This window comes from Kogia breviceps, chromosome 18 (assembly GCF_026419965.1).
Source record: "Kogia breviceps isolate mKogBre1 chromosome 18, mKogBre1 haplotype 1, whole genome shotgun sequence".
In the NCBI taxonomy this organism is placed as follows: domain Eukaryota; kingdom Metazoa; phylum Chordata; class Mammalia; order Artiodactyla; family Physeteridae; genus Kogia; species Kogia breviceps.
The window spans coordinates 51,561,524-51,587,910 of NC_081327.1; the positions used below are offsets into that span (position 1 = coordinate 51,561,524).

General features: G+C 49.6%; 1 protein-coding gene across 13 annotated transcripts in view; it reads left to right on the forward strand.

The window, feature by feature from the left end:
- The window catches only part of GAN (gigaxonin), a 102,730-nt gene that overhangs the window by 56,831 nt on the left and 19,512 nt on the right, over positions 1-26,387 (forward strand). For 2 of the 13 annotated variants that reach the window (XR_010837848.1, XR_010837849.1), the window contains exons 10-11: positions 9,788-9,981; positions 19,171-19,321. Coding sequence is in view for 3 of the 13 variants with exons in the window: in XM_059046049.2 (XP_058902032.2) it covers positions 9,788-9,899 (112 nt within the window). In the remaining 10 variants the exon portion in view is untranslated. Of the gene's footprint in view, positions 1-1,203; positions 9,392-9,787; positions 10,065-10,795; positions 11,283-13,751; positions 13,862-15,039; positions 17,515-19,170; positions 19,322-20,193; positions 20,251-26,387 lie in introns of those variants that run through there. The other 11 variants (XR_010837853.1, XR_010837851.1, XR_010837854.1 and 8 more) reach the window with 11 other exon arrangements.

Consider the following 26,387-nt stretch of genomic DNA (forward strand, 5'->3'; position numbering starts at 1 on the left):
AAAACAGTGTTAGTGTTGACCAGCTCATAGTTGGCATGTTATAAAGATTTGGCCTAAGAAATTTCTAAATTCATCGTTTCTTTTACTGCTGTGAGGAGTTGATAGCTGACACTAGGCTTTTTTCAAACTGTGCAACCACCAAAAAAGAGTATTTGGGGGATGTTGGGTGGCATATCGTTTGTCTTGAGGTGTTCTGTTATCTTGCACTATCACTTTAACGATGGCACTTTCTTCGGTGATGCTTCGGAAGTGCCATTTTGTCATCTATGAGTGAGGAGTTCCCTAGGCAATGCATGGGAGATACATCGTTTATACTGATGTGGTAAAGACAGGGCTCCTTTGCTGTGGCACTGCGGTTACTCAGGGTAGCAAGTTAGGTTTTTAGAGAAATGTGTTAGCCGCTTAGGTCCCTTGGGGTTCTGTCTGGTGTGTTCCTGCTTCATTGCACCAAACCAGGCATCTCCAAAGGTTTTCCAAGGAGCATTAAAAACACTGCAGTATCACCTTCCGGGATGTTGGCTTTCTTGATTCAAGAGGAGGCTGCCTGTGGTCAGATGAAGAAGCCGGGGAAAGAATGAGGTGGCACTTCCACCACATCAGTTTTGAAGGTGCTGGAACCCCCGTACAGAGCACCCAGTGGAAGGGAAGGGAAGGGTGAGGCTGCTCTGGTTCAGTGGCTGCCCCTGGAGCCGTGAGAGAAGAGACTCCAACCGGCACAGAAAAGCCCGCCCTGGGTTTAATCAACAGTGTTGATGGAGCACCTCCTCAGGACTCTGCTTGGGTTTCTGGGGAGCTTCACGGTGAGGCAGATGAGATCCTGCCCTCCCTCTAGACTGTAAACTCCAGGAACCCGACTTTAGCCTTCTGCTAATCCTAGTGCTTGGCACACAGTAGGTAGTCAATAAATGGCCAATGAATAGTGTCCTTGTGATCCAGGTGACGTTCTTCACAGAATTGAAAGGGGCTTACTTTTAAGTGAGAAACTTTGCACACAGACAGGCCGGCCTCGTAATGCAGAGTGGAAAACCAGTACAGAATAAAAAATGCAAAGTGCCTGGCTTACATGTGACGCACAGCTCTGTGGTCTCCCTGTGTTCTGGAGGATTTTTGAGACCCTGTACTTAGCACACCCGATAATGTTTACCGCGTCTAATGTTGGGTTTTGTTCACTGCTTTTTATATGGGGCTCAAAATCTTTTCCAGAACGTACTGCTTTGATCCTCACATCTCTGTGATGGGCGCAGTGCTCTCCATTGGACAGAAAGCAGCCTTTGAGGCCCGGTAGATACAGCTTCTTTCCCCGCTTCAGATGTGAGTAGAAGTCAAAAGTGGAATCTGGTCTTTGGATTATCAATGTCACTGTGCAGTGGATTAGAATATCACTTAATGTTTTAGGCATACAAGTATTTTTAACCATATAATAATCATTTATGGTATAACTTAAACCCCCAAACATATCCTTTGCAAGTTGCATAAATAGAAACTAAAAGATCTTTTGTTTTCTTTGTCACTTAGCTATGGGAAATTTAAGAATTTACTAAAGTTGTAAGAACAGAAGTTACAAGCGTTTGTGTTTGAGAGAGAAGCTGTTTTTACTTTTAAAAGCTGAAGCTTCATTTATCCTTCCCTTTCTTACCACATCTAATCAGTAAGGGAAAAGATACTGTGTCTTAGATTGTTGAGGAAAGCATTTTGCTAGCTTTCTAGTAATCCCGGAAGTATTCCCTAGAGCCGGTTGATAGAAGTGTATGGTACAAGGGTGACGAATGCCCCACTTGCCCACATTTGAGGGGACCGTGAACTCAGGTGAGTTTATCCTGCCCGCTGGCGGCGGAGTCCTCCTGGTGTTGAACTGGAGACTTCCTCTATTGTTTGGCAAACCAGCTAGTAAACATTCTAAATTTTTTGTAGTTTTTTTCCAGAGGTAATTCTGTTATTTTAATTTTAAACATATCTCAACTGGGTCTCTGCAGTATGTGACGTGTGAGAAGCTCAGATGTCACTCTGTATTCTTTGGACTGGTGCATGCTGCTTTAGGAAAGTTAGTTCTTTTTCAGTTCTATCATTGAAGTTCTCTAAGCGAATGGATTTTTAACTCCTTCCCTTTTCTTATGAAATCAAATATCTAATAACACTGCATAATTATCTAGTGAGAAATGTCTGTTGCCTTCTCTTTCTCATGTTGAGATAAAAACTAATCTTTTAAAATTGTTACTCACCTGAAATTTAGGCTAATTATAATTTTTGATATTAATATCCTCATGGCCCAAGGAAGTTGTTGTAAACTCTTAAATCACTGTGATCTGAATTAGAGAAGGTGCAGGTGGGAGGGGGTGACAGCCCACGAAGTCTGGGTACACCTTGCGTAAGATGACGTGGAGAAAGCTTAGCCACTTCCCGTGACCCAGGTAAATGAATGGCCACTTCAAATAATTCAGATCCCAAGTGGCTGTAGGTTCATCTTTCTTCTGGTTGGTGAATTATATTTGTTAGAACTTTATTTTTAGCATGTCAGTACAGCTTTTTAAGTACCTTATTTTTATTCCTCTCATCAATTACACACAAGATGTACCTTAGAACCTTGGGTTAAATTTTTTCAAGTTAAACCGAGGAATTTGGTTCACAGTTTGCTTTATCATGTTTCCTGTTTAATCGGATGAGAATTACACATGCACTTATTCCCTTGTTCTCGTGTTTATAGGAAAGACGTGGTTCTCGCTACCTCATTATGTGGTGTTGTGCTTGATCCCCTGCCAGTTTAGAAGAATTCAACACATTCTGTCCTTTAACAAAAGCCTGGAAACAAGCAGTAAGTGGCCTTGAGGAATACAATTCTCTAAGGCGTAGTTTCCATTTTACTGCCTCTTTTTTTTTAATAGGCACTTTTAATCAGGAGGAACAATAATTCTCCTAGAGCTGCTGCAAAGTGATTACTTGAAACTCAGCTTGAACTTTAAAGAGTCTTTACAAGGCTGTGTTTTCATAACGTAGAAAAGTAGTATATTTAAACACCACTGCTGTGTAAAATAGAGGGCTTCATTGCCAGCATCATTCAGATCAGACAGGAAATCTTGTCTCTCTGTAATTTGACCCAGTGTTTGGGATTTAGATGCTGGGGGCTACTGTTTTTCATATTCTATAAGGTGCTATTGGGAGCAGTTTAAGAGTCTGTTAAGTGTAGTTTCACGGATTTGTTTCCCAAGAATCTTAATTTTGATGAAAGTATAGGGCTCATCAAGAAGTTCCTCTTCTCTTTTAGTTCTGATAACCTGGGGTGTTTTTTTCTGGTTTTTTTTTTTTTGTGGTACACGGGCCTCTCACTGTTGCAGCCTCTCCCGTTGCGGAGCACAGGCTCCGGACGCGCAGGCTCAGCGGCCACGGCTCACGGGCCCAGCCGCTCCGCGGCACGTGGGATCTTCCCGGACCGGGGCACGAACCCGCGTCCCCTGCATCGGCAGGCGGACTCTCAACCACTGCGCCACCAGGGAAGCCCTAACCTGGGGGTTTAAAATGAAACTCTGAAAGTGCAGGGTTGAGTTGACCAAACAACATAGAACTGCATTACACTTAAAATCACGAGCGATCGGGTTTGTTTTATGTGTCAGTGGAATGTCCCCAGCTTCCTCCCATACGCACCATCTGCACGGGACACGTGTGAGTGCTGTCCTCGCCAGCATCTGTCAGCCTACCTGGCTGGTGAGTTAGGGGGAGCTGCGGGGCCCATCACTTCTCGTAGACAGACTTTCCCGTCCGGGGGTGACCTCTTACAGGAATTACCCAGTACCCTTCGTGGCCAAAAAGAGTTATGCCCATTCCTAAAAACCTATCATACTAGGAATAACTTACATACCAGGTGAGATCTAAAACCTTAACTGTCCCTGTGCGTTAAGACTTAATGGGTGTGCTCGTGCTGTTTAGACTAAAGGGCTTGCTCCTGACAGCAGTATTCTGGCAAAGTCCTCCTCGGGTGGATCTAGCCGTCGGCCATGAGGCATTCCCTTACGTGGTTTCCAAGAAAACCAAGGTTCACCCATCTAAAGCCCCAAGCTTTTGTATTGTCATCGTTTTGAGGAAAATATCTGTAAACATTCTCTGTACTGTCCCAAGTGAACCCAATGGTTGTGAGCACGCGTGGGCTTCAGGGCCGGGCGCACATGGGTTTGGAGATGCTGGCCGCTGGCTGCTTCGTGAGCTTCAAAGCCCTTTACCCCGTAGAAAGAGATGATGGGTGTTTACCTGCTAGGGTTGCTGTGAGGAATCAGTGGAGTAAGGACGGTGAGAACCGGGCGTCTTGCACACAGATGGGGGGGTTGGGATCTCAGCTGCTGCTGCCGCCCGTCTCAGCCTCAAGTCACTCACGGTCTCAGCTCTCGCCCTTCGCTGAGTGTCCCCACCCTTAGTGCTTTCTTCATTCTCACGTCTGCCACCACAATACACAAGTAAATGCATATTTGCACGTCCAAAATGATTTATTTTCTGGATCCATGACACCGTTCTCCTCCTCATTCTCTAAGACCTCAATTCAAGGTAACTCTAGACAGTGGAAACGCCCCAAAATATGTGTTTAGGATATTTAGAGTGGTTATAAATATCCCTTATTTCAGGGTTTGCCTAATGAAGCACTCTAATAATATTTAAAACTCTTTCCTGAAGTTGAATTTTTATTTTTTCCCTAAAATATTAAAGGTAGTAGTCTATATTAGTCCAGTAAACTGGATGTTTTCTAGATCTCTGTTTGAGATCAGTGTACCTGAACTATGCTTTCTGAACTTGGATGTTATGTGGAACCTAAAACAAACAAACTTTGTGTTACGTGTGTGTGTGTGTGTGTGTGTGTGTGTGTGTGTGTAGAACTTCTGTACCTTCAGGTAAAGAAGGCTTATTTAACTAAGTGATACCAAAAGTGAGCTACTTAATCCTTTTATAAAATCAGTTCCTTTCCAATTCACATTACAGACTGGTGAATTTAGTGGTACGTGACATACCCAGCTTATCCTGACTTCAATAAGACATTTGATAAAGTCATTCTTGATATTTTTGTGATTGAGAAAAGGAAGTAGAAATAGGTTTAAAAGGGCTGAGAAATACCCAGGCAATGTTGATAGGGACGGGCCCTTGTGTCAGCAGGGCCGGGGGTAATCTAGCAGTATGCATTTTTAACGTTTTCACTACTAACTTGTATAGAAGAACTATAGACGGCTGAGGAAAGTGTTGGGTGTTAGGGTCTGCAGTGCTTCTTTTACAGTCGAATAACATGGCTAAATATAGTCTTATGTCTAGGTTCAGAGAAGATAGTTCCCAATTGAAAGGGAAAGAAAAAAATGTGTGTGGGGGGTGGGGGGAATCATTGATAATTTGAACATAAGCCAATTGTTTCAAAAAATAGTGCCCTTGTCTGTGTCGGGTGCTGGTAGCCCAAAGAGGAAGTCTGTTCCGGCCACATGCTGCATTATTGGGCCCTGGGAACTGCACTGAGCTGCTGGCTCCGGGCACCAGTGCCTGGGGGGCCACCCGGAGGATGACAGCCGGGGTGGTGTGCTCTCTGGAGGCCCCAGGCTCTGGCCTGCTGTGGGGGCTTTAGGAGGAGCAGATGTGCGTGCCCCAGAGCGCCTTGCTCAAACCGAGAGGCAGAAACTGTAGAGGCAGAATGTTTCTGTCGCTCTTAGAACTTTCTAGAATTGCCTCGTGATGAAATGGGTGCCTCCTGTGGTTCTGAGTGCTCGGCTCTGAGAATCACCCCAGGGATGCCCCGTGCAGCTGTGACTAGCGGGTGTGACAGTGTCAACCATGGGAGTCTTGCACGGTGACAGGATGTTGTCACAGGCTCCAAAGTTTCTTGCAGACAAGAGGTTCTGTGAACAGTTTAGTAAAAAAGGTGGGAGGGAATAATGTTTGTATTTTAGCTTTCACATTGTTTTTGAGGAGAAGGGCCTTTGTTCCTCCTGACGTGTGCTCTCTCCCCGCCTCCCTCCCCTCTGTCCTTCCTGCCCACTCACCGTCTCCTGATTACAGCCACTAGCCCGCGGCTATAGCCAGCTTCAGCAGAACCTTCAGAAACAGACGTCTTCTAGAGATTTCCCTAAAACCGTATTGTTAACTAGACAGCGATTCTTGCTGTTTATATACTCTTTGTTCTAAATCCCGCAGTACCTCTGCAGACGTAAGAAAGCTGATTAGTAAAAATCGGACTCTTAAGCAGGGCCTGGGATGCCGTCGAGGGGACCGAGCACTGGGCGGAGTTGGGTCGGCTGACCTCTTCCGGCCCCTCCCAGCTCCAGGAATGGGTACCTCGCTGATGGGTTACTTTGTCATCCCTGGAGAAGCGTTTCCAGAGGACCTCCTTCCTCTCGGGTTCTGTCCCTCCCTCTTCTATGAAAGCCCGTGCAGTCTTCCTCCCAGCTGACGGGGCTGCAGGGGCGCCATGCCCCCTCTGTGTCTCCTCCTGACCCCACCTGCCCCAAAGCCCAGGGACTGAGCAGAGGCTGGGACGGGCACCCAAGTCCAGGTCCGGGTCTGGGTCCGCGGGAGGGCGCCGTCCGCGTCGTTCTCCGGGTGTGGGCCTTCTCCCCATCCCCTCGGTCGCCTTTACTCACGGATAACCAACGCTTTGTTTGAACCAGCATTCGCTTTCCTCCCGGTGTCCCATTGTGCGGCTGGGATCTCCGAGGACATAGGCCCTTCCTGCAGTTGGCACTTCTTTCTGGACGGTTGAGGAACTTGAGTCAAGACGGGAGGAGGTATTTTGGTTGCGTTCTGAAGTGTACGCTTATTTAAATTCTTGGCGATCGCATCCTCGCCTGCCCTCTGTTCTCATGCCGTGGCCTCTCCCAGGCTGGTTTTCTAACTGCTTGAATTATGTATCCTAAAGAGTGGGGGGCGCTCTTCTGGTTTCCCAGACCGTTAGCCTAAAACACGTGTTGGAAAAGTGTTCTTCCAGGATCCCTCACCTGGCCTCTGTGACCAGCACTTTCCGCCTCCAGAGAGCCAGAGTGGTCGCCCAGGCCGGGCAGCTCCGAGAGTCTGCGCTGCTCTGCTTCTCCCACGTGAGTGAGGACAGTCGGGGCCCAGAGCCTCCCGCCCCAGGCATGGCCAAGTGCTTCTCTGCAGATCCTTAAGCAGCTAGACTGGAACAGCCTCCCCGGGGCCCCGGGGCGGCCTCACCTTCCACACCTGCCCCGGAGGTTCTTAGGGCTCCTCTCTGAGCCAGGAGCCAGGGGCCCCAGATGCCAGACATACCACATCAGCACCCAGCTGCCAGGTGCTGTGCGGGCTCCACCTCGTCCTTTCCCCTTATTTAGCTGATTAAAAACACACTGCTCTCCAAATTGTGAATAGGATCGGAAATCAGAATTCCTCATTTACAGTAAGAGAGAGACCATCTTTATGTATTTTTTTCAAAAGGAATTTTTGCTTCAGAAAAAACTCCAGAAAGTCAGTGTATTCTTGTTCATCTAAGCATAAGCTCATTGAATTGGGCTCTATGCTTTGTATAACATTACGTAGGGCCTGGTACATGGGCCCAAAGGGTGTGTATCATCAGCTCAAAAACAAACCTTCAGTGTCGGTGGGTTTGCAGCATTGTTTTGCTATAGGGGACCTCAGAATTCAAGTTCTGCGTGAAAACAGAGATCAGCCAGGTTCCACGGGGTAGATGAGTTTATGGTAGGAAACGTCTCAAGTGGCCTTTAGTTGAGAAAAGCACGGGTGCTTTAGCAACACTTGCTTCATTAAACATCAGTGGCTTTTTCTGCTGATGGGATTCTTTTCATTTTGACTCATCTGTAACACAGCCTTTGTTTGGTCCCTCACTCCTGTACCCCTTCAAGTCGCCAGTGACGTAGCAACACTTGTTTTGTGTTCAGTCATACCACTTGTGAATTGTGACGACCGTGAAAAAATAATCATGTTTTCGGCAGAACTTTTTGAACACCTGTCGTGGCCCGTTCTGCAGTTGCATCAGCAGAGCTTGGAGTGATCGGTGGATTTAATTAACAAAAGGACCTCCCTCCTCCACCCCTTCCCTCCCATCCTCATCAGAAACTATTGTAGAAGTACCTCAAGCAGGCTCCGGCAGACTTCATTTTCACACTGTACGTTCCTGGTGACAGAGACTCTCGTACCTGTCTGTGAATGGGGTCCATCCATCACTCGTTCTAAAACATGTAGATTCATTCGCTTTCTCTCACCGATCCCAGTCTTCCGCTGTGAGAGAAGACTACCAAGGGAGCTCCTTGCAACAGGGCCATAAATGCAGTTTGACTTGCCCGGACTCAGGGCCGATCGTCACAGTGGGCCCTGGTCCCGCAGAGCAACCAGCGACACTCCTGTTGCCTGGTTGCCTGTGTGACACCAGCCGCCATATGTGACAGCCGCCCTTGTCAAGAACCAGTTTTCAGCACACTCTTGTTTTGTCATTTTGATGCTTTTAATACCATAAAGCAAAGTCCATGAATACCAGATTCCCAAAATACCATATCAAAATTCATCCTCTTAAACGCAAGTCTTTGTTTAATTAACATATCTATATTTTCTGACATGGTACATACAGAAGAGTTTTTAATTTAAATCCTGCAGCTTTTATTATCTGGTAAGATTCCAAGTTGAGCAGTCTACTTAGACGTGTATTCAGATGAGGTTGCGTGTGTTCAGATGAGGTATCTCGATCTTTAAAGAAAGACCTACTACTGAAAAAACCAGAGATTCGCAATGAAATATACATGAGCTAGACAAAAGACATGCTATGGAAAGTTCAAAATATTTCAAGTACTGGGAAGTTGCAACTTGTAGAATTATCCTCCCCGAATTCAGTAGGATAGCAGAGAAATTGTGCTATTGTGATTTCATTGAAACGTCACGTCTCAGACATCCTGTGGTACAAGTGTATTCGTTTCTTCTGTGGAGTAGTTTTCTATTCCGTTGCTGGTGTGACATTTTAGTGAAGTTGAAGTAATTTTGAATTAGTAACCTTTCTTACAAAGTCGCTTTATGGTTTACAAGTAATACTGATGCAAAGAGGCTATGTTAACTTTCTTAAAATTAGCATGCACTTTGTTTACCAGCTTTGGTTTATTGTGGGGTAACTACGGGGTCACCCCGTTTCACGAGCACAGGATTTGTGCTTTGGAGCATACTGCATTCGTGCTGTTCTCTTGTACCAAGGATCAGTGAAAGTGTTTTATCTTTTTTATGTAGTTTGTATTGACTGGATTTTATAACTGTAAGAAAACAGAAACAGAGTGTTGTATTTTGACCTGAAATTTGTCTATGGTAAAGTAATTTTGTTTTATGTACTGGAAGTTCATTTAAAACTTGAAATATTTTCTAGAAGGGTACCGAACAAACGAATCGTCTTTAAGCTGTTTAATTAACCTAATAAAACAATTTGATGGGGAAGGCATTGTAATTGGTTCTGATTTTTACAGTGGTTCCCACTAAATTAGTGTTGTCCATACAGCTTGGCTTGACTTCTGAATGGAAAATTATCTTTTTTACACTGCATCTTAAGCGGTCTGGGTGTCAGCTGCCTGGATCCCGGCTCACAGTGTAAGATACACTCCTTCACCACACTCCACAGTCATTGCCTTGGTGTCTTCCATCCCTTATCAGAATAAGTCCCCATTGTGACTCCCCCAAAAGACAGTTTCAAATTTACTTTCCTTGGAAGAGAGAACGAAATTAGACTTGCGAGGAATAGAGGATCCTGACCTCACCGGTCTAGTTGTATGTTGGAGAATTCTGTCTCTGACGAACAGAATTCTGTGTAATTTCTTCTTGCTCTCATGCCCAGAGATTACAAAGCTACAAAGACCAGGGGTCCTGAAAAATGTCACAGGCAGATCAACACCGAAGACACGGGGCAAAGAGAGGCTCTCCCAGTAATGTCCAAGTTACGTATGTGAAGTCTGCCAGAATCACTCCTGAAGTCACCGGGAAAGAAGAAGAAATGGAATGTTCCTCTTCAGTCGTACAGCATAGCGTCAGGTAGGTCTGGAAGTTGGTTTCAAATTCTTTCCACCTTCCATAATAGCGAGAAGGTTGTATGGTCCAGCGGTCTGCCAGCCTTTTTATCTTTGGGGGGTGGGAAGGTTGCTGTGGAAGCCTTTCTGTAAACAAAGACTTGGCCAGAAACCAGTGCCCAAGTTGGCTGGCTGCGGAAGGGTGTAGTTGGAGCCTGAAGCCCGGCCCTGCGGTGCCCAGGCCTCCACCAGCAGTTCCGAGGGGACCTGGCCGTTCCCACTCACCCTTGGGAAACCTTAGCAGTCTCTGCTCTCCCAGAGCCTCCGTTTCTTGTCTCTAAAATGAGACTTAAGACACTGGATTTCCTTGTCTGGAGGGCAAGGACATAATTCCTTGTTATATAAAACCCAGGACCAGATCATTTCCAGGTCCCTTTTATGTCTAGTACCTGAGATGTCAGCCTGCTCAAAGCTTTCCCTGCAAAGGACCCCAGTTCTGGAAGAATATACCCCAGATTGCCTGTTATAAGTGGGCGGGCGGGTGTTTTGCCAGTTTTGATGCAGGTGGGGATGGGACAATGGGGGTTGACGGTGTCACCTTCCTGGTACTGTTGCTGGCTTCAGAGAGTGACACGTATCTTGTTTTGACCAACTGTGCGCCAGGGACTGCTTTAAAGCAGCTCACGTGTTAACTCACTTCGTCCTCACAGCAACCCATTTTACAGCAGAGAAAACTGAGGCCCATAGAAGTTATCACTTGGCCCAAACTCAGGCTCAGTGGTGGGAGGGCAGAGCTGGATTCAAGGGCAGGCAGACCAACAGCCTGTCTCTCTGGAAAGGGGACAGACCTTCTTGAAAGCTGCTCATGTGTTTGCTTCATGGCCAAGGATGGAAAATCAAACAGTTTTGCAGCCGAAGGGGTCAGTCAGGGAAGACTTCCTCGATGGGACCTGAAATAGGAGGTTCGTTGCTGGTGCCGCCACCATTTTTTCAGCCGGAATAGAAGCTGATGAGAGCCGAGGTATTTTTTTAAAAACCAAGACCGGACTTCACTGGTGGAGCAGTGGTTAAGAATCCGCCTGCCAGTGCTGGGGACACAGGTTCAAGCCCTGGTCCGGGAAGATCCCACATGCCGCGGCGCAACTAAGTCCGTGCGCCACAACTACTGAGCCTGAGTGCCACAACTACTGAGCCAGCAAGCCTAGAGCTGCTGCTCCACACCAAGAGAAGCCACCGCAATGAGAAGCCTGTGCACTGCAACGAAGAGTAGCCTCCCCTCACTGCAACTAGAGAAAGCCTGCACAGCAACGAAGGCCCAGCACAGCCAAAATTAAATAAATAAATAAATAAATAAATAAATAAACCAAAACCAACTCTGAGTGAGGGTGTGTGTGTGTGTGTGTGTGTGTGTGTGTGTGTGTGTGTGTGTGTGGTGGTGTTGTTTTGTTGTAAAAGAAACCTGTAGCTTTCTGGAGAACTTGAGTTCATTCATGTTCACTGACTGTTAGGTTTTGGAGCAGCTTCTGAAATTTTGGTGTGAGTAGGGCATGATCCTAGTTGTCCCCACGAATTTTTTCCAAGAGCTGTGTCAGTGGCCTCCCCTGGCCCCAGTCCATTTTCACTCAAGGATCTCTCTCTGCGTGCAACACATTCCCTGCTAATAAAGTCGCCCCCAGGGCTGCAGAGTGTTTGAGTTCTAGGATGACCTTGGGAATGCACTTTCTTAGCTGGGTCTGTGGAGGTGGGGCTGCGTGGTATCTCAGCTCCACTTTCACAGTGAAGCATAAGCAGTTCGCACACACTAGGATGGCTATCATGAAACAACAGCTACAGAAAATAGCGAGTGTTGCTGAGGGTGTAGAGAAATTGGAACCCTCGTGTACTGCTGGTGGGAATGGAAAATGGTGCAACCGCTACATGGGGCCATTTGGCGTTTCCTCCGCAAGTTGAAGAGAGTTACCATGTGCCCCAGCACTTCCACTCTCAGGCGTATATACCCAGGAAAGATGAAGACGGGCTCAAACCAATTTTCACAGCAGCACTGCTCACATTAGCCAATAGGTGGAGACAACCCACATGTCCACCAAGAGATGAATGGATACACACCACGTGGCCTGTTCATACAGTGGAATACTATACAGCCGTGAAAAGGAACGAAGCACTGATACATGCTCCAACATGAATGAACCTTGAAAACACGCCAGGTGAAAGAAGCCAGTCACTGGGCTCCCCTGGTGGCGCAGTGGTTTAGAGTCCGCCTGCCAATGCAGGGGACACGGGTTCGTGCCCTGGTCCGGGAAGATCCCACATGCCGTGGAGCGGCTGGGCCCGTGAGCCGTGGCCGCTGAGCCTGTGCGCCCGGAGCCTGTGCTCCGCAACGGGAGAGGCCGCAACAGTGAGAGGCCCACGTACCGCAAAAAAAAAAAAAAAAAAAAAAAAGAAGCCAGTCACAAAAGACCGTGTATTCTATGATTCCATTTATACAAAATGTCCAGAAAAGACAAATCCCTAGAGACCAAAAGTAGATTCATGGTTGCCAGGGCCTGGAGGGAGAGAGGAACAGGGAGAGCAACTGCCGCCGAATCGCACACTTTCCAATGGTTTGTGTTTTGTGAAGTTAGCCTCAAAAAGAAGGATGAGGGATCAAATGTAGGGAACACATCAGAGAAAGGATCAACACGAGCTGCTGGGTCGTCGGGAAGGTGGGGGAAACGGGAATCCACTTTCCTACCCCCAGTGCTGTGTACTGTAGACGGCCCCTGGCGGGAGTGCCACGTGTCCGGTGTGCGGGGTCTGCCACCTGTGTGTGTGTCAGCTGGCATCTGGGGTGATGAGCAGACCTCTTCCTCACCACCGGGAAACTGAAAATCCCAACAGCTTTTCTGAATTCGACTCAGCAGGAGCCAGTCTACCTGTTAAACAGCAGACGGCTGAGTTCAAACGCGGTCTCCACCACCAATGCTTCCTTGGGGTAGTTCCTTACCCCCTGTGCCTCAGGGACAGCGGGGCCATCCGGGGACATAGTGCGAGCTGAAGGGGCTCCCGCGTGGCACCGAGCCCCGTGCTGGTCACGGGGCTCTTGCTTCTCGGCTCCGTCGGCACTGCCCCTTGCTAACAGGGTGCCCTGCGCCACGGCCCAGCCTGGCCTGCCGCTTCCCCAGCGGTGGCCGCAGCCTCCTCGCCGTCCCAGAGTGTGGCAGGGCTGCCAGACCCCTTGCCCAGGAACCAGAGCCACTCGTAAAATGTTTGCAGGGAAAGGCAACCTGCGCTCCCCCAGGCTGGAGGCGGGGTGCTCGGAGAATTCCCAGCCTGGGAATCTTACCGTAAGGGTGGATGTATTTTTATCCAGCAGGATATACTTATCAGCTATGGCCAGGGAAGGGGAAACTGACTAACAGTTCCAGCCCAGCCAGATTCTCCATCACCGCCACTGCTGTATTTCCCTACTGCAGCTGGGAGGAAGAGGGGGTATCACCTGCCTGGGGTGTCGGTGCCCCTTCGCCACCTTCCCCCCACCCTTTAAGCTGCCCAGGGACTCTGCGGGGACAGCATCCATCGGACACGTACCATACAGTGGCGGGTCCTTTGCTGCCTGTTACCCTCGCGGCATTCCTAAGAGATCATCGTGACCCGCCCCTAACAGACAGGAGCGTCACAAGCCGTTTGGGTCACTTGCTCCAAGTCGTGCGGCCGGTCTGAGGCAGAGCTGGCATTTGGACCCAGGTCCGTCTGATACCCACGCCCAGCTTCTTCCTACAACTGTCCCTTCACCTTTACGCTGTCTCTTTTTGTCAGCAGACGGAACACGGGGGGACTGGCCTGACACCGTCCCCACTCTGGTGGCCCCCACAGCACCCAGCCCGGAGACGCAGCCAGAGGAGCCAGCTGTGCTCAGGGCCCCCCCTTGCGGCGTTCTCTGCCGAGAAAACCCTGAGGTACCTTAACCCCGGTGGTTAACAGAACGGTGCTCCCCCGGCCCCCAGATGCACCGATGGCCTCATCCCTGAACCAGGGAATCTGTGGCCTGATGTGGCAAAAGGGACTCTGCAGGTGTGACTGAGTTCAGGGTCTGAGCTGGGAGGTGACCCCGGGCTATCCAGGTGGGCCCCGTGTCGTGACAGGGCTTCTTATACTGGGCAGGCAGGAGGGCCAGAGAGAAGAGGTGACAACAGAGGCAGAGGTTAGAGTGACGCAGGGCCCCAGGCCAAGGAATGTGGGCGGCCTCTAGAAGTTGGAAAGAGGAAGGAAACTGATTCTGCCCTGGAGCCTCCAGAAGGAAGACAGTCCTGTGATACCTTGATTGGAGCTCAGTGAGACCAGTGTTGGACTTCTGACCTCCAGAACTGTGAGATAACACATGTGTGTTGTTTGCAGCCGTTCAGTTCGTGGTGGTTTGTTACAGCAGCCACAGGAAACTCATACAACCCCACCCGCCAGGAGTTCAACCTTGATTAGTCTGCAGGGGCCCAGGAATGGGACCCAGGTGACCCGAATGCTCAGCCGGAGCTGAGACCCACCCATCTCCCCGACTTCCTTCCATCCTGGACATGATGCATCTGCTTCCAGAGTCGGCCAAGGCTTTCGTTGGCTAGAGTTTGCCAGTCCTACTCCTCGAGGGCTGAGCCATTCAAACTTCCTACCCTACAGAGGCTACAGCAGAAGGCCCTGGGCCACCTGAGTCACTGGAGGCCTCTCTTTACCCAGGCTTCCTTCAGACAGACAGGCGTCTTGACAGACAGACCCTGTTGCCTTCACCAGTATTCTCTGCCAATCCCGCTCAACTTCTATAAAAACCCACCCCCCACATCCTAGCCCCCTCCCATCTGCTCTCTCAGTCTCTGGAAGTCCCACCATGTTACTCCCCAGCTTCAAAGCCCTTTGCTGCTGTCCCACTGCCTTGAGAATGAAACCCGACCATGCCGTGGCCTCTGAACCACTGCGAGGGGGCCCCTGCCCACGGCTCCAGCTTCATTCTGTGCCACCTGACACCTCACCCTTCAGCCCCAGGGGCCCTCTGTGACCACAGGGCATTGGCACATGCTTTGCCCCCTCCCTTCACTCATCCTGGCTTCTCATCCTTCAGGTTCGGCATCAGTGGCTTGTCTTAATGGAGAACTTCCCTGCTTCTCTCCTCCAACTCTGTGTCAGAAGGGTGGAAGATGCCAAAAGGGTCTAAAAGTGAAGCAGAGGTGTAAAGAACCAACTGCTGATTCCCTGCAAATACGAATGACATACACAATACAAATAACCAAACGTGGGCTCTTCTCAGTGGTTTTTCCACAGGTAGGAGCAATGTTTCACTTTCCTCCTTAGCTCTACCGTCAGAACCACAATAGCTGAAGAGTCCTAACTGGCCACAGACGCTCATCCTCAGGGCAGGGAGAGGTGAGAACTTTGATACCCGTCTGGTGGTGGCAGCCACCGCTCAGCAGATAGTCTGCTGCCACGTGGGAATGCTGGCCAGGTGTTGCCAGAACTTCTGTTTTTTCCCCAAGAAGCTGGACAATCTGCAGTTTTGCACGAAATGCTCTGGTTTCTGCATTTAAAGTTAATTTGATTTTTTTTTTTAAGTGTAACACTGTTGAGACCAAGCAAAGATGTCTATGGGCCTGATTTCTGACTTCTGCCCTACCTCAGCACCTGGTATGCCTCTCCTAGCCTGGAGTAAATTGAAAAACATGGCCATATCATTCCTCAGCTGCTTCCCCAAAAAAAGGGGGAGTTAATTTTCCCATCTCCTGAATCTGGGCTGGTTTGCAGACTCGCTTTGCCAATAGAAAGTGGCAGAAGTGACATAGCACTGGTTCCAAAGCCTGGGCCCCAAATGGCCTTGCAGCTCTGCCTCTGCCCTCTTGAAGCCCTCTGGCCACCATGTAAGGAAGCCATCAGGTAGACTGTTGGATAACGAGAGACTACGTGGAAAGAGAAAAGACACTGGTGAGGCCAGCTGAAACCCTCCAGCCACCCCCACAGCCGGTCAAGCCACCCGATAACAGCTGAGGCTAACAATGACCTCAGGCAAGACCAGCAAAAGAACCGCCCAGCTGAGTCTGGCCCAAATTGCAGAATTGGGAGGAAATAAATGACGGTTGTCTAAGCCATATGTCAACGAGTGTTTGTTAGGCAGCAACACATAACCGATACATAGCCCTATTACAGTCTTTCATCATTGTTGTTTGTTTACTTTTTTGTCTCTTCCTTGCTCACCTGGCTCCCCACATACCCTGGAATGCCGGCTCTGTCAGCCCAGGGACCTTGTCTGTCTTGTTCCCTGTTGGGTCTGTAGTGCTTCATATCATGGCCGGGAGGTGCTCAATAAATATTTGCTCAAAGAATGAACAAATGAATGTTTAAGTCAACAAAGCCTTGTGATGCCAACCCCTTGTCACAAGACATCAAGCTGGAGATGAGAGTGACCTGTCCCCCCATAAGGGAATGTGACTTAGACTTGTGCATCTTCCGTCATATAATTTTAACCAGATAATGTAGGGAGGTCCCTTAGACCCCTGGCTGATATTTCAGCTACATCTGATTCTAGCATGCAAACAGAGTAGAAAAGGTATGGCTTCACACTTGAGCAAATTTGGGTGTGGATTCTGGAGCATCTAACCCCTCCAAGCCACAGTTGTCTTTAAATGGGAGCAGAGGCTGGCATGTCCTTGAAAGGCTGCCGGGAGGCTTACCCAAGATGCATGTCATGCCTGTGTAGGCATGTTGCTCCGTGCCTGGAGGAACTCTGGAAATGTGGGTCCCTTGATGTCTCTGAGGGGAAACGCCGTCTTGGCTGGGTGGCATTTTCTGGCTTGGTCCCCATGCTTGGGATCTGTAGCTGGGGCCAGAAGAGCAGAGATGAGGATGTTTGGCTCCAGAGCTGCAGACAGAACCCATGGTGGCCCCTGAGTGTGTTCTCTGTCTGCAGTCAGGTCCCAGGTAGGAACATTTTATGGAGCAGGGGATGGGTCTGACTCTGGTGCCAACTGCACTTTCTCTGTCTACTCTCTGCCAGCCTCTGACTCCTCCTCTAAGGGCCAGGCCTGGGCCTTGAACCGCTGCAGCCCTCTCCCCACTCAGCATGGCCAGCTGCTACTCATCAGGTGATGCACCTGGGCCACCCCCGTCACAGCAAGTGTGACTGTTGTATTATAACCACTACTTAAGGGGCTTCCCTGGTGGTGCAGTGGTTGAGAATCCGCCTGCCAGTGCAGGGGACACAGGTTCGATCCCTGGTCCGGGAAGATCCCACATGCCGCGGAGCAACTAAGCCCGTGAGCCACAACTACTGAGCCCGCATGCCACAGCTACTGAAGCCCACGTACCTAGAGCCTGCGAGCCACAACTACTGAGCCTGCACGCCGTAACTACTGAAGCCCACAGGCCTAGAGCCCGTGCTCCACAGCAAGAGAAGCCACCACAGTGAGAAGCCCGCGCAGCACAACGAAGAGTAGCCCCCGCTCGCCGCAACTAGAGAAAGCCCACGGGCAGCAACGAAGACCCAACGCAGCCAAAAATAAATAAATTTATAAAAATAAAATAAATAAATAACCACCACTTAATGCAACCGTGCTGTGTGTCTTCAATCATTTGAATCCTCACTGAAACCTACAGAGTATTTTCAGACAAAGAAACAAAGACCCAGAGAGTAGAAGTCATTTGTCAAATGGTATAAGGAGCCAACGTGTATCAACCTCCTCGGCTGGAGAGGGATTTGGGTGACTTGGAAGGGGTGGGCCGGAGCTCAGAGGCCTCCGCCTGCCCCAACATCTTCACTGGACCTGAATTTCTCCTCCTGGCATGTCCTGGGGAAGCCAGGGGCCAGGAGCAGGTGACTTAGAAGGAAACGGGGTGAATCCCTTCTCGGGAATCCCGGGGACTTGGCGTAGTCCAGGCGGAACTTGCACAGCCCTTGGCAGAGGCCTACTTGGGATGATTTCATGTTTGGATTAGGGACTTGCAGGATGGGACAGAGCTTGTCTTTATTTCAGGGTTGATGACCTGCGTCTGAGTGGGCGACCTGCCTCCTAAGTGATGGGAGATGAGATCCAAACTCGTGATCTTGATGTTGAATAAGAGTGACATAGACCCACAGGGCATCTGAGTAGCCCTCCAGCATTTCCTGACACCTGCTGGGTGCCGCCCACTATCCCGGGTGCCCAGGACACCAGCCCTGCTGTGGAGACTCTGGCCTGGTGCATCTCACCTTTTTTTTTTGCACATCACCTTTGAGCACTGGTGTCACCTGGGGAGTTCTGACAAACACCTACCCTGGGCCTCCCTCCACCTGAGACCAATTAAATCAGAATCTCTGGGGTGGGACCCACATGTTGGCAATTTTCTAAAGCTCCTGGGTTGATTCGCAACCAGGGCTGAGAGCAACTACATCAGTGATTAAAAGCCCATATTTGTGGAGCATTTATCTTGTACCTGACTCTTAAGAATTTTACACATGTAAATATTAACTCATTTACTCTTCAGAGGATCCTTCGGAGGTAGGTAGTGCTATCACCCCTCTTCTGCAGATGAGAAAACCGAGGCCCAGGAGTGATGAAGGCATTTGCCTGGTGCAGGTGAGTAGTGGGCTCAGGATTAAATCCCAGGTGGGCTGATCCCTGAGCCCGTGCACTTAAACACTGTATATTGCTGCCAGGCAGGAGAGGACTGGCCTTGTGCAAACGTGGAGGAGAAGAATATCTGGAAGTCAAAGCGGGCCACGGGCCAGATACAAATGTCACTTCAATGGGGAAATCGTGGGTTTTTTGGAGTGGGAAAGGTCTGAGTTCAAATCCTAGGCCTGTCGTGCCCCAGCTGCGTGACCCTGGGCAAGGAAGTCATTTTAACATTTCTGTGCCTCAGTCTCCCCACGGGTCACGAGCTGGTGAGATAGCCAATGAAAACACCCTGCACAGGGCCTGGAAAACCTGGTTGAGGGTGTTCAGTGAGGGCTAATCCTGCATCCGTCCTTCCTCCGCCACTGCCCAATGGCTAGCTCAGGTGTGTCTCCAGAAAGAAAACCTGAAGGGGCCCCTTAGGACCTGCTGGGATCTTCAGGAAGCACCGGCACCCTGGGACGCACACCCCACAGAGCTGAGATGGATTTGTTTTGAAAGAATGTTGTTGGAAGAGGCTGTTCTTCCCCAGCCAAGAAATGACCTTTCTTTAATCAACATTCCTGATCACGCAGATGGTTTCAGCCAAAGCCTTCTTCACTTGCACGCAGGGAGGGGTGATGGGAACCCCCAGGTCCCACCCCCAGCGCAGAAGGCGCTGCGGGAACTCCGGTGCGCCTGTGTCAGACTGGACCCTCGCCGCCGCCGCTTCTCAAGTAAGGAGCTACCGGACAGAGCTGCACCAGCGGGTGGCTTCAGAAGGTAAGTGGTTCCCTGCGCTAGTCGGAGCCCAGTTAGAACTTTCCTACCGCCTTGGGGCTGCGTGGGGTGACGCGGGGGCGGGGGTGTGTGTGCAAGCTGCCTGGCTCAGCGGGAGGGGCCCGCAAGGCGAAGGTGAGAGAGCGTTGGGCTGTGATTTGGGCATGGGGCTTAATCTTTGGGGACCTCAGTTTTCTCATCTGAAAAATGGGCTTGATAATAGAAGTGAGGGTTAAACGAGGTAATGAGGCTTGGTCACATAACTGAGTTCTGTCAGTTTTGTCCATTCAAATAATATCCAATCAAATATCCAGTAAATAAAAAGGAGTGGTTCTAGCCATTACAAATGAATTTAATACTATAATTATCATGAGCTACTGTGAATCCAATATCCAATAAGTAATATCTGATATACAGTAAGTAATATCCTGTATCTAATAAATTTCCAAATCCAACAAGTAATATTGAATAAAATACCCACAGATAAGTAAGAATATTTGGCATATCCATTCAAATAATATCTAATAAATAAGTAGGAATAATTATATCCACTAAAGTAGTTTTCATACTATTATCATGAGCTATTGTGAATCCAATAGCTAATAAATAATATCCAATAAAATAAGTAGTAGTAGCAGTGATGTTCATCAAAATGATTTTAGTACTGTGATTATTGAGGACTCCTGTGACTCGTAAATAAGGTAAGCGGTCAAAGACGGCCTGTGGGAGGGATGGATTGGGGTCCCAGCAGGGCACATCGCTACTGACGGGGACACAAAAATTGAAATGAAAAACGTAGGCTCATCTGCCCTGCATATTCTTTCTCATCGGCTGGGGACCGGCCATCTTACCCTGTGACTTCCTCCCCTTCCCAGCTTGAGAAAAAAGATCCTCTCCCCACATGCCTCGTGTTACCCCTGCCGCAGACACCCAAATATCCAGTCCGGAGGCAGGTGTCGGCATCACACGGCGGACAGTGGAAGATGTCCAGCAGAGGGCGCCCCAAACCCACAGGGCCGGCGTCTCCTGCTCTCGCGGTCGCCCAGGGAGGCGTGGGGGGTGGGGGGACGGGTAAGGTTCTGCGCTTTGGCCTCCAGACGGTGCCTGGCCAGGTCTTCTGCAGAAGGACCGCTGGACTCTGGACAGGGCTTAAGTGACTCTCGCCGGTGATGGTGGAGAAGCAGGAAGGGAGGGGCGTCCTGCACCCTTGCTGGCCCTAATCAGAGGTGCCTGTGACCTTGGGAGGCGGGAGGAGGGTCTGGTCCATTCCCCGCATGGGGCAGCTGTGTCCACTCAGACAAGGGGCTCTTGGCTGCACCCACCCAGCTCGGCTGCCCACCAGGAACACTCTACCACCCATTTCTCAGCGAGGCAACTCTGCAGGGTCACCTTCGCAGCCTGAGCAGCTTTGAGTTAGGGGCCGTGGTCTGGACAGAAGAACCTGAGCTCTTTGTTCCTGAATGAAGTTGAGCAGACCCTGGCCAGTCCACGCAGACACGCATTCTTCCTTAGCACAAATCAGTCACGAGACCTGGCAGTCTGCCTCCGAAAGAGCCCTGGAATCTCTGAGAATGGGATCCCACTGAGATGACCACGGCAAGGGCTTAAGCTCTCTGTTTTTGTTTCCTTGTCTGTAAAAATGACGGAAGTGATCATAACGGACCTGCCATAGAGTTTTTCTGGGAGGATTGCGTGAGCAGTTCCTGCCCGGGGCAAGGGCTACAGAAGGGTTGCACATGCCCATTTGCTAAGCCAGGCCGCCGCCATCTCCCCGCTGGACAATCCAGACCACCTCTGTGCCCACACCCCCAGGATCTCTTGGGCCACCCTCATCTCCCCACTCCACGGCCCCAGCTGTCATCTCCTGCCCACTAAGACAGTCTGCCTCCCTCCCCCACCACGCTGCGAGACTCCCTGCCTAGTCTTGAACCCTCCTACCCATTGGCCACCCTGTAGCCAAGCTGACTTTTCTAAAATGCAGACCTGATCACGTTGCTCCCTGGTCAGCATCCACCGGAGGCTCTCCATTCAATTTGGGATTAAGTTTGAACTCCCTGACGTGATTTACGAGGCCTGTGGTCCTCTGGCCGGTGCCTGGCACTCTAGCCTCATCCCTGTAAGGGACAGCCAGGGTCCAACCGCGGGGGTCCCAGGCAGGTTGGAAATTTGACACTCGTCTTGATAGTTTTTAAATATTTGCACATTTATCCAAAAGGAAACCACATTTTTTTTTACAAATAGAAAGTCCATCCCTCTCTCTTTTGGTGAACCCAGGGGCTTTAGATCATGTCCTCTGAAGTGACGTGCCATTTGGTCTGGAAGTGTCTCTCATTTGACATTCCCTGCCCTCGTTGGTGGGTCATTCACCCTCCTCAAAGGCCGACGGTGTCCCAGGTGGATTCAGCTTCAAAGTCTTATTTGCCATAAGGAGCCTCCGCCCTGCCTACCCAAGTCGGGGCGACCGTGTGCAATTGGCTGCTCTCGGGATCACAGTCCTCTCCCAGGACGCACCTGTGAGAGCACAGATGAGTCAGTACCAGGCAAAGGTGCTTTTGAAATCTCCGCCCGAGGGCACTGTTTGGAGGGGGTGGTGTGAGGTTCTGATCCCCCATCCTGACTCACGCCCACATCACTGACTCATTCCTGAGGTCTGCATGCTCCTTGGTGGGTGCCCTAGGCTAGCTGGTCCCTCCCCTCGGCCCTGGCTGACACCACCGTAAAACCAGTTCCCTGTCTGTCTCCTGACTCAGGGGCTCGCAAACATTCTGACCCGACGCTTCTTTTATTTATTTATTTTTTAAACTTTTGGTTGTACCGCGCGGCATGTGGGATCTTAGTTGCCCGACCAGGGATTGAACCCGTGCCCCCTGCATTGGAAGCACGGAGTCTTAACCACCGGACGGCCAGGGAAGTCCCCGGATGCTTCTTTTGTAAAACTAGTATTTTGTAACGTGACTCTCTTTCCTGAAGTTGAGTTCATAGCTATGTACTTCACCTGTATGTGTGATTTCCAAAACAGTGATATAATTCCCTCATTATAATGTAAAAGTGGAGGATTAAAAGGAAGGTAATTTGTCATAAAATGAGGTGGGGAATCAGAAGCTTGTCCTGTACCAGGATCTCCAGGAAGGCAGCGGCCACAAGTGCAGACAGTCACAGGTGTGCCCTGTGGGTGAGGCCGTTGGTGACGTGATTTTCCAGAATGGTGACCAGCTCCTGGTTAATGTCCAAATGAAACAAAGAACAACCTTCCCTCAACGGACATGTGTGGTTGCATTCCTGGAAAATTCAGTGACTGTTAAAACGGGACAGGAAAAGAAAATTTGCGTTTATGTGTAAGATGAAGTTGGATTGTAGACACAGATCACTTCAAGCAGGGTTTTTGCCTACATGAATGCCCGGTGAGACGTCAGACTGTCACGCGGGACGTGGGCCCATCCCGGTCGTGGGGACCGGAAGGCGCACTGCAGGACGTCTAGCCTTCCTGCCCACTGCCGCCGCCAAGTGCCAGTGGCTCCCGCACACACACGTTCTGGGGACACGTGTCCAGTAGTGGTAGGGGCAGGCCTGCCCCAGGAGCACAGGGGCCTAGTGGGTCAGGCCGTCCCTCCGGGCCTTGGTTTACGCTCTTCCTGCCTCTCCTTCTCACCGAGGGAGTGTCCCCTCTTCCTTCCGGAAGCTCACCCCGATGCTGCCAGGCTGGGACGATGCCCTTCCCTGCCCCGAGGCCCCACCCACCAGAATTTGGGAGCCTTGACAACTTGTCCTTCTCCCCCCAGGAAGCCAGAAGGCTTTGCCCTTCACCACTGGAGCCCAGGTCAGCTTCAGAGCCTGGCATGCAGTAGGTGCCCAATAAACGTTTGTCAAAGACAAGAGTCCTGGTAGTGGCTCCTGCTCGTGTACTGTGCTCACTTGCTCCTCACAGCAGCCCAGGAAGTATTCCTAGTCCCATGTTCAGGTGAGGAAACTGAGACTCAGAGAGGTCAGGTGACACGCCCAAGGTCACACAGGAAACCAGGAAATGAATCCGGAACTTCAAATCCTCCAGAGGAGCATCTTCCATTCTCCCTTGCTGCCATGCTCAACACCTCCCGTGGCGTTCCATCAAAGACACGACAGCCAGGCCCCCAGCAGCCTCGTTAACGACCCTGCCCTTCTGGGTGTACCGCCCCGGACTCGGGACCGACCCGCACGCCTGCCCCTGAGCCTGGTCGTGCTCTCTCCTCCTGGCCTTCCCCCCACCATCTCCAGCCTGCCCAGCCTTCAAGTCCCATCCCCGGTGCTGTTCCCCGACCCCCATCCTAGGCCCTTTTCCCCGTCGCAGGCCCCAGATCTTCACTTTCTGCCCCTGCTCTGCAGGCTGCAATGTTTGAGCTGTGTTCCCAGCACCTCTAATGGCCGTGTCTGGAGGGGGGGCATGCCTTACTTACTCCTGGGCCCCTCCCTGGGGCACCAGCACAGGCCCGGCCGGTGGCCCATCGGTGACCTCGTGCGTGAGCCCCACATGCTGGCTGGGCTCTGGGTAAACCAAGTCACTGCAAACGCACGCCAAGAGCAGAGGGGCACCTTTTCATCATCCGCTGAGATTGCTGAGAAGAGCTGCAGGCGAGGCAAGGCTCAGCATCCAGCGCCAACACTGAGCCGGCCCCGCGTCTCCGCACCCCGTTAGGGGGCCGTGCCGCAGGCTCTCACTGCTTCCAGCCCCAAGCGGATGTGGAGTTGCCCTGCCCTCCACAGGTTGTGATGGATGAGGAGCAGGGAGGGCCGTTGGCGGAGCCTTGGCGTCACGAGGCAGACGACCCCAGCATCTTCTCTTCCTTGCTGGATCACTTCATAGCTCTAGTGACACGTGGCTGAGGATTTAGCCTTTCGGAGCCGCAGTTTCCTCATCCGTAAACGGAGAGTTTGGAAGCAGATGATCTTCAAAGTCTCTTGCGCCTTTTATATTTTACGATTCATTCAACAAATATTTTTTGAGTACCTACTGATGCATTCCAGAACAAAAGTGAAGCACCTGTCCTACCTAAAATCAAACCCTCCCCTCCCCCTGTCCTCCACCCCTACCTCCTTTTCCTCCTTAGCTCTTAGCAGTACCTGACATACCTTTGATTTCATGTATTTGTCTCTTTCACAGTGTGTCTCTGTAACGGCTCTGTCAGCAGTGCCTGGAGCAGGGCTGGGCACATAGTAGGCACTCAGTCAATACTTGTGGAATGAATGAATGAACAAATGAACTGGATCAGATGGATCTGCATGACACCCAGAGCCCTTACTGACCCTTGATGGGGTCACAAGAACAACCACAGTGCAGTCTTTGGGGGAGGGTTGCAATCCACACGACATCCCTGTGACTGCTTTGAGCCTCCGTGGACCCGCAGGAGGTTGTAGGCAGGCCAGGAGAGCACCCCTCCCTGGAGCGCCCCTTCACGATTGACCTGGGTCATGTGGCCTCCCTCTGTCTCCCTGGGTCTCCAGGGTGATGTGTACGTTCCTCCACAGCCCCCAGCCCACCCTCCCAGCCACAGTGAGCAGCTCCCTGGATATCCTATATTTTTTTTAATTTAACTTTTATTTTATATTGGAGTAGAGTTGATTTACAGTGTTGTGTTCGTTTCAGATGTACTGCACAGTGATTCAGTTATGCATATACATATATCCATTCGTTTTTAGATTCTTTTCCCATATAGGTTATCAGAGAATATTGAGTAAGCTAACACACCACTGTAAAGCAATTTTACTCCAATAAAGATGTTTTAAAAAAAAAGAATATTGAGTAGAGTTCCCTGTGCTATACAGTAGGTCCTTGTTAGTTATCTATTTTATATATAGTGGTGTGTAATGTTAATTCCAATCTCCTAATTTATCCCTCCCCCCACTACGCTTCCCCTTTGGTAACCATAAGTTCATTTTTGAAGTCTGTGAGTCAGTTTCTGTTTTTTGGATAACTTCATTTGTATCATTTTTTTTCTTTGGATTCCACACATGAGTGATATCATATGATATTTTTCTTTCTCTGTCTGGCTTACTTCACTTAATATGATAATCTCTAGGTTCATCGATATTGCTGCAAATGGCATTATTTCATTCTTTTTTATGGCTGAGTAATACTCCATTGTATATATGTACCACATCTTCTTTATCCATTCTTCTTCTGTCAGTGGACATTTAGGTTGCTTCCATGCCTTGGCTATTGTAAGTAGTCCTACAGTGAACATCAGGGTGCATGTATCTTTTCAAATGATGGTTTTCTCCAGATATATGCCCAGGAGTGGGATTGCTGGATCATATGGTAATTTTATTTTTATTCTTTTAACGAATTTGCATACTGTTCTCCATAGTGGTTGTACCAATTTACATTCCTACCAAACAGTGTAAGAGGGTTTCCTTTTCTCCACACCCTCTCCAGCATTTATTGTTTGTAGATTTTTTTTGATGATCACCGATGTGAGGTGATGCCTCGTTGTTTTGATTTGCATTTCTCTAATAATTAGTGATGTCGAGCATCTTTTCATGTGCTTTTTGGCCATCTGTATGTCTTCTTTGGAGAAATGTCTATTTAGATCTTCTGCCCAGTTTTTGATTGCATTGTTTGTTTGATGTAGAGCTTCATGAGCTGTTTGTTTATTTTGGAGATTAATCCCTGTTGGTTGCTTCGTCTGCAAATATTTTTTCCCATTCTGTGGGTTGTCTTTTTGTTTTGTTTATGGTTTCCTTTGCTGTGCAAATGCTTTTAAGTTTAACTAGGCCCCATTTGTTTATTTTTGTTTTTATTTTCATTACTCTGGGAGGTGGATCCAAAAAGGTATTGCTGCAATTTATGTCAAAGAGTGTTCTGCCTTTGTTTTCCTCTAAGAGTTTTATAGTATCCGGCCTTACAATTAGGTCTTTAATCCATTTTGAGTTTATTTTTGTGTATGGTGTTAGAAAACACATTAATTTCATTCTTTTACTTGTAGCTGTCCAGTTTTGCCAGCACCACTTATTGAAGAGACTGTCTTTTCTCCATTGTGTATTCTTGCCTCATTTGTCATAGATTAATTGACCATAGGTGCGTGGGTTTATTTCTGGG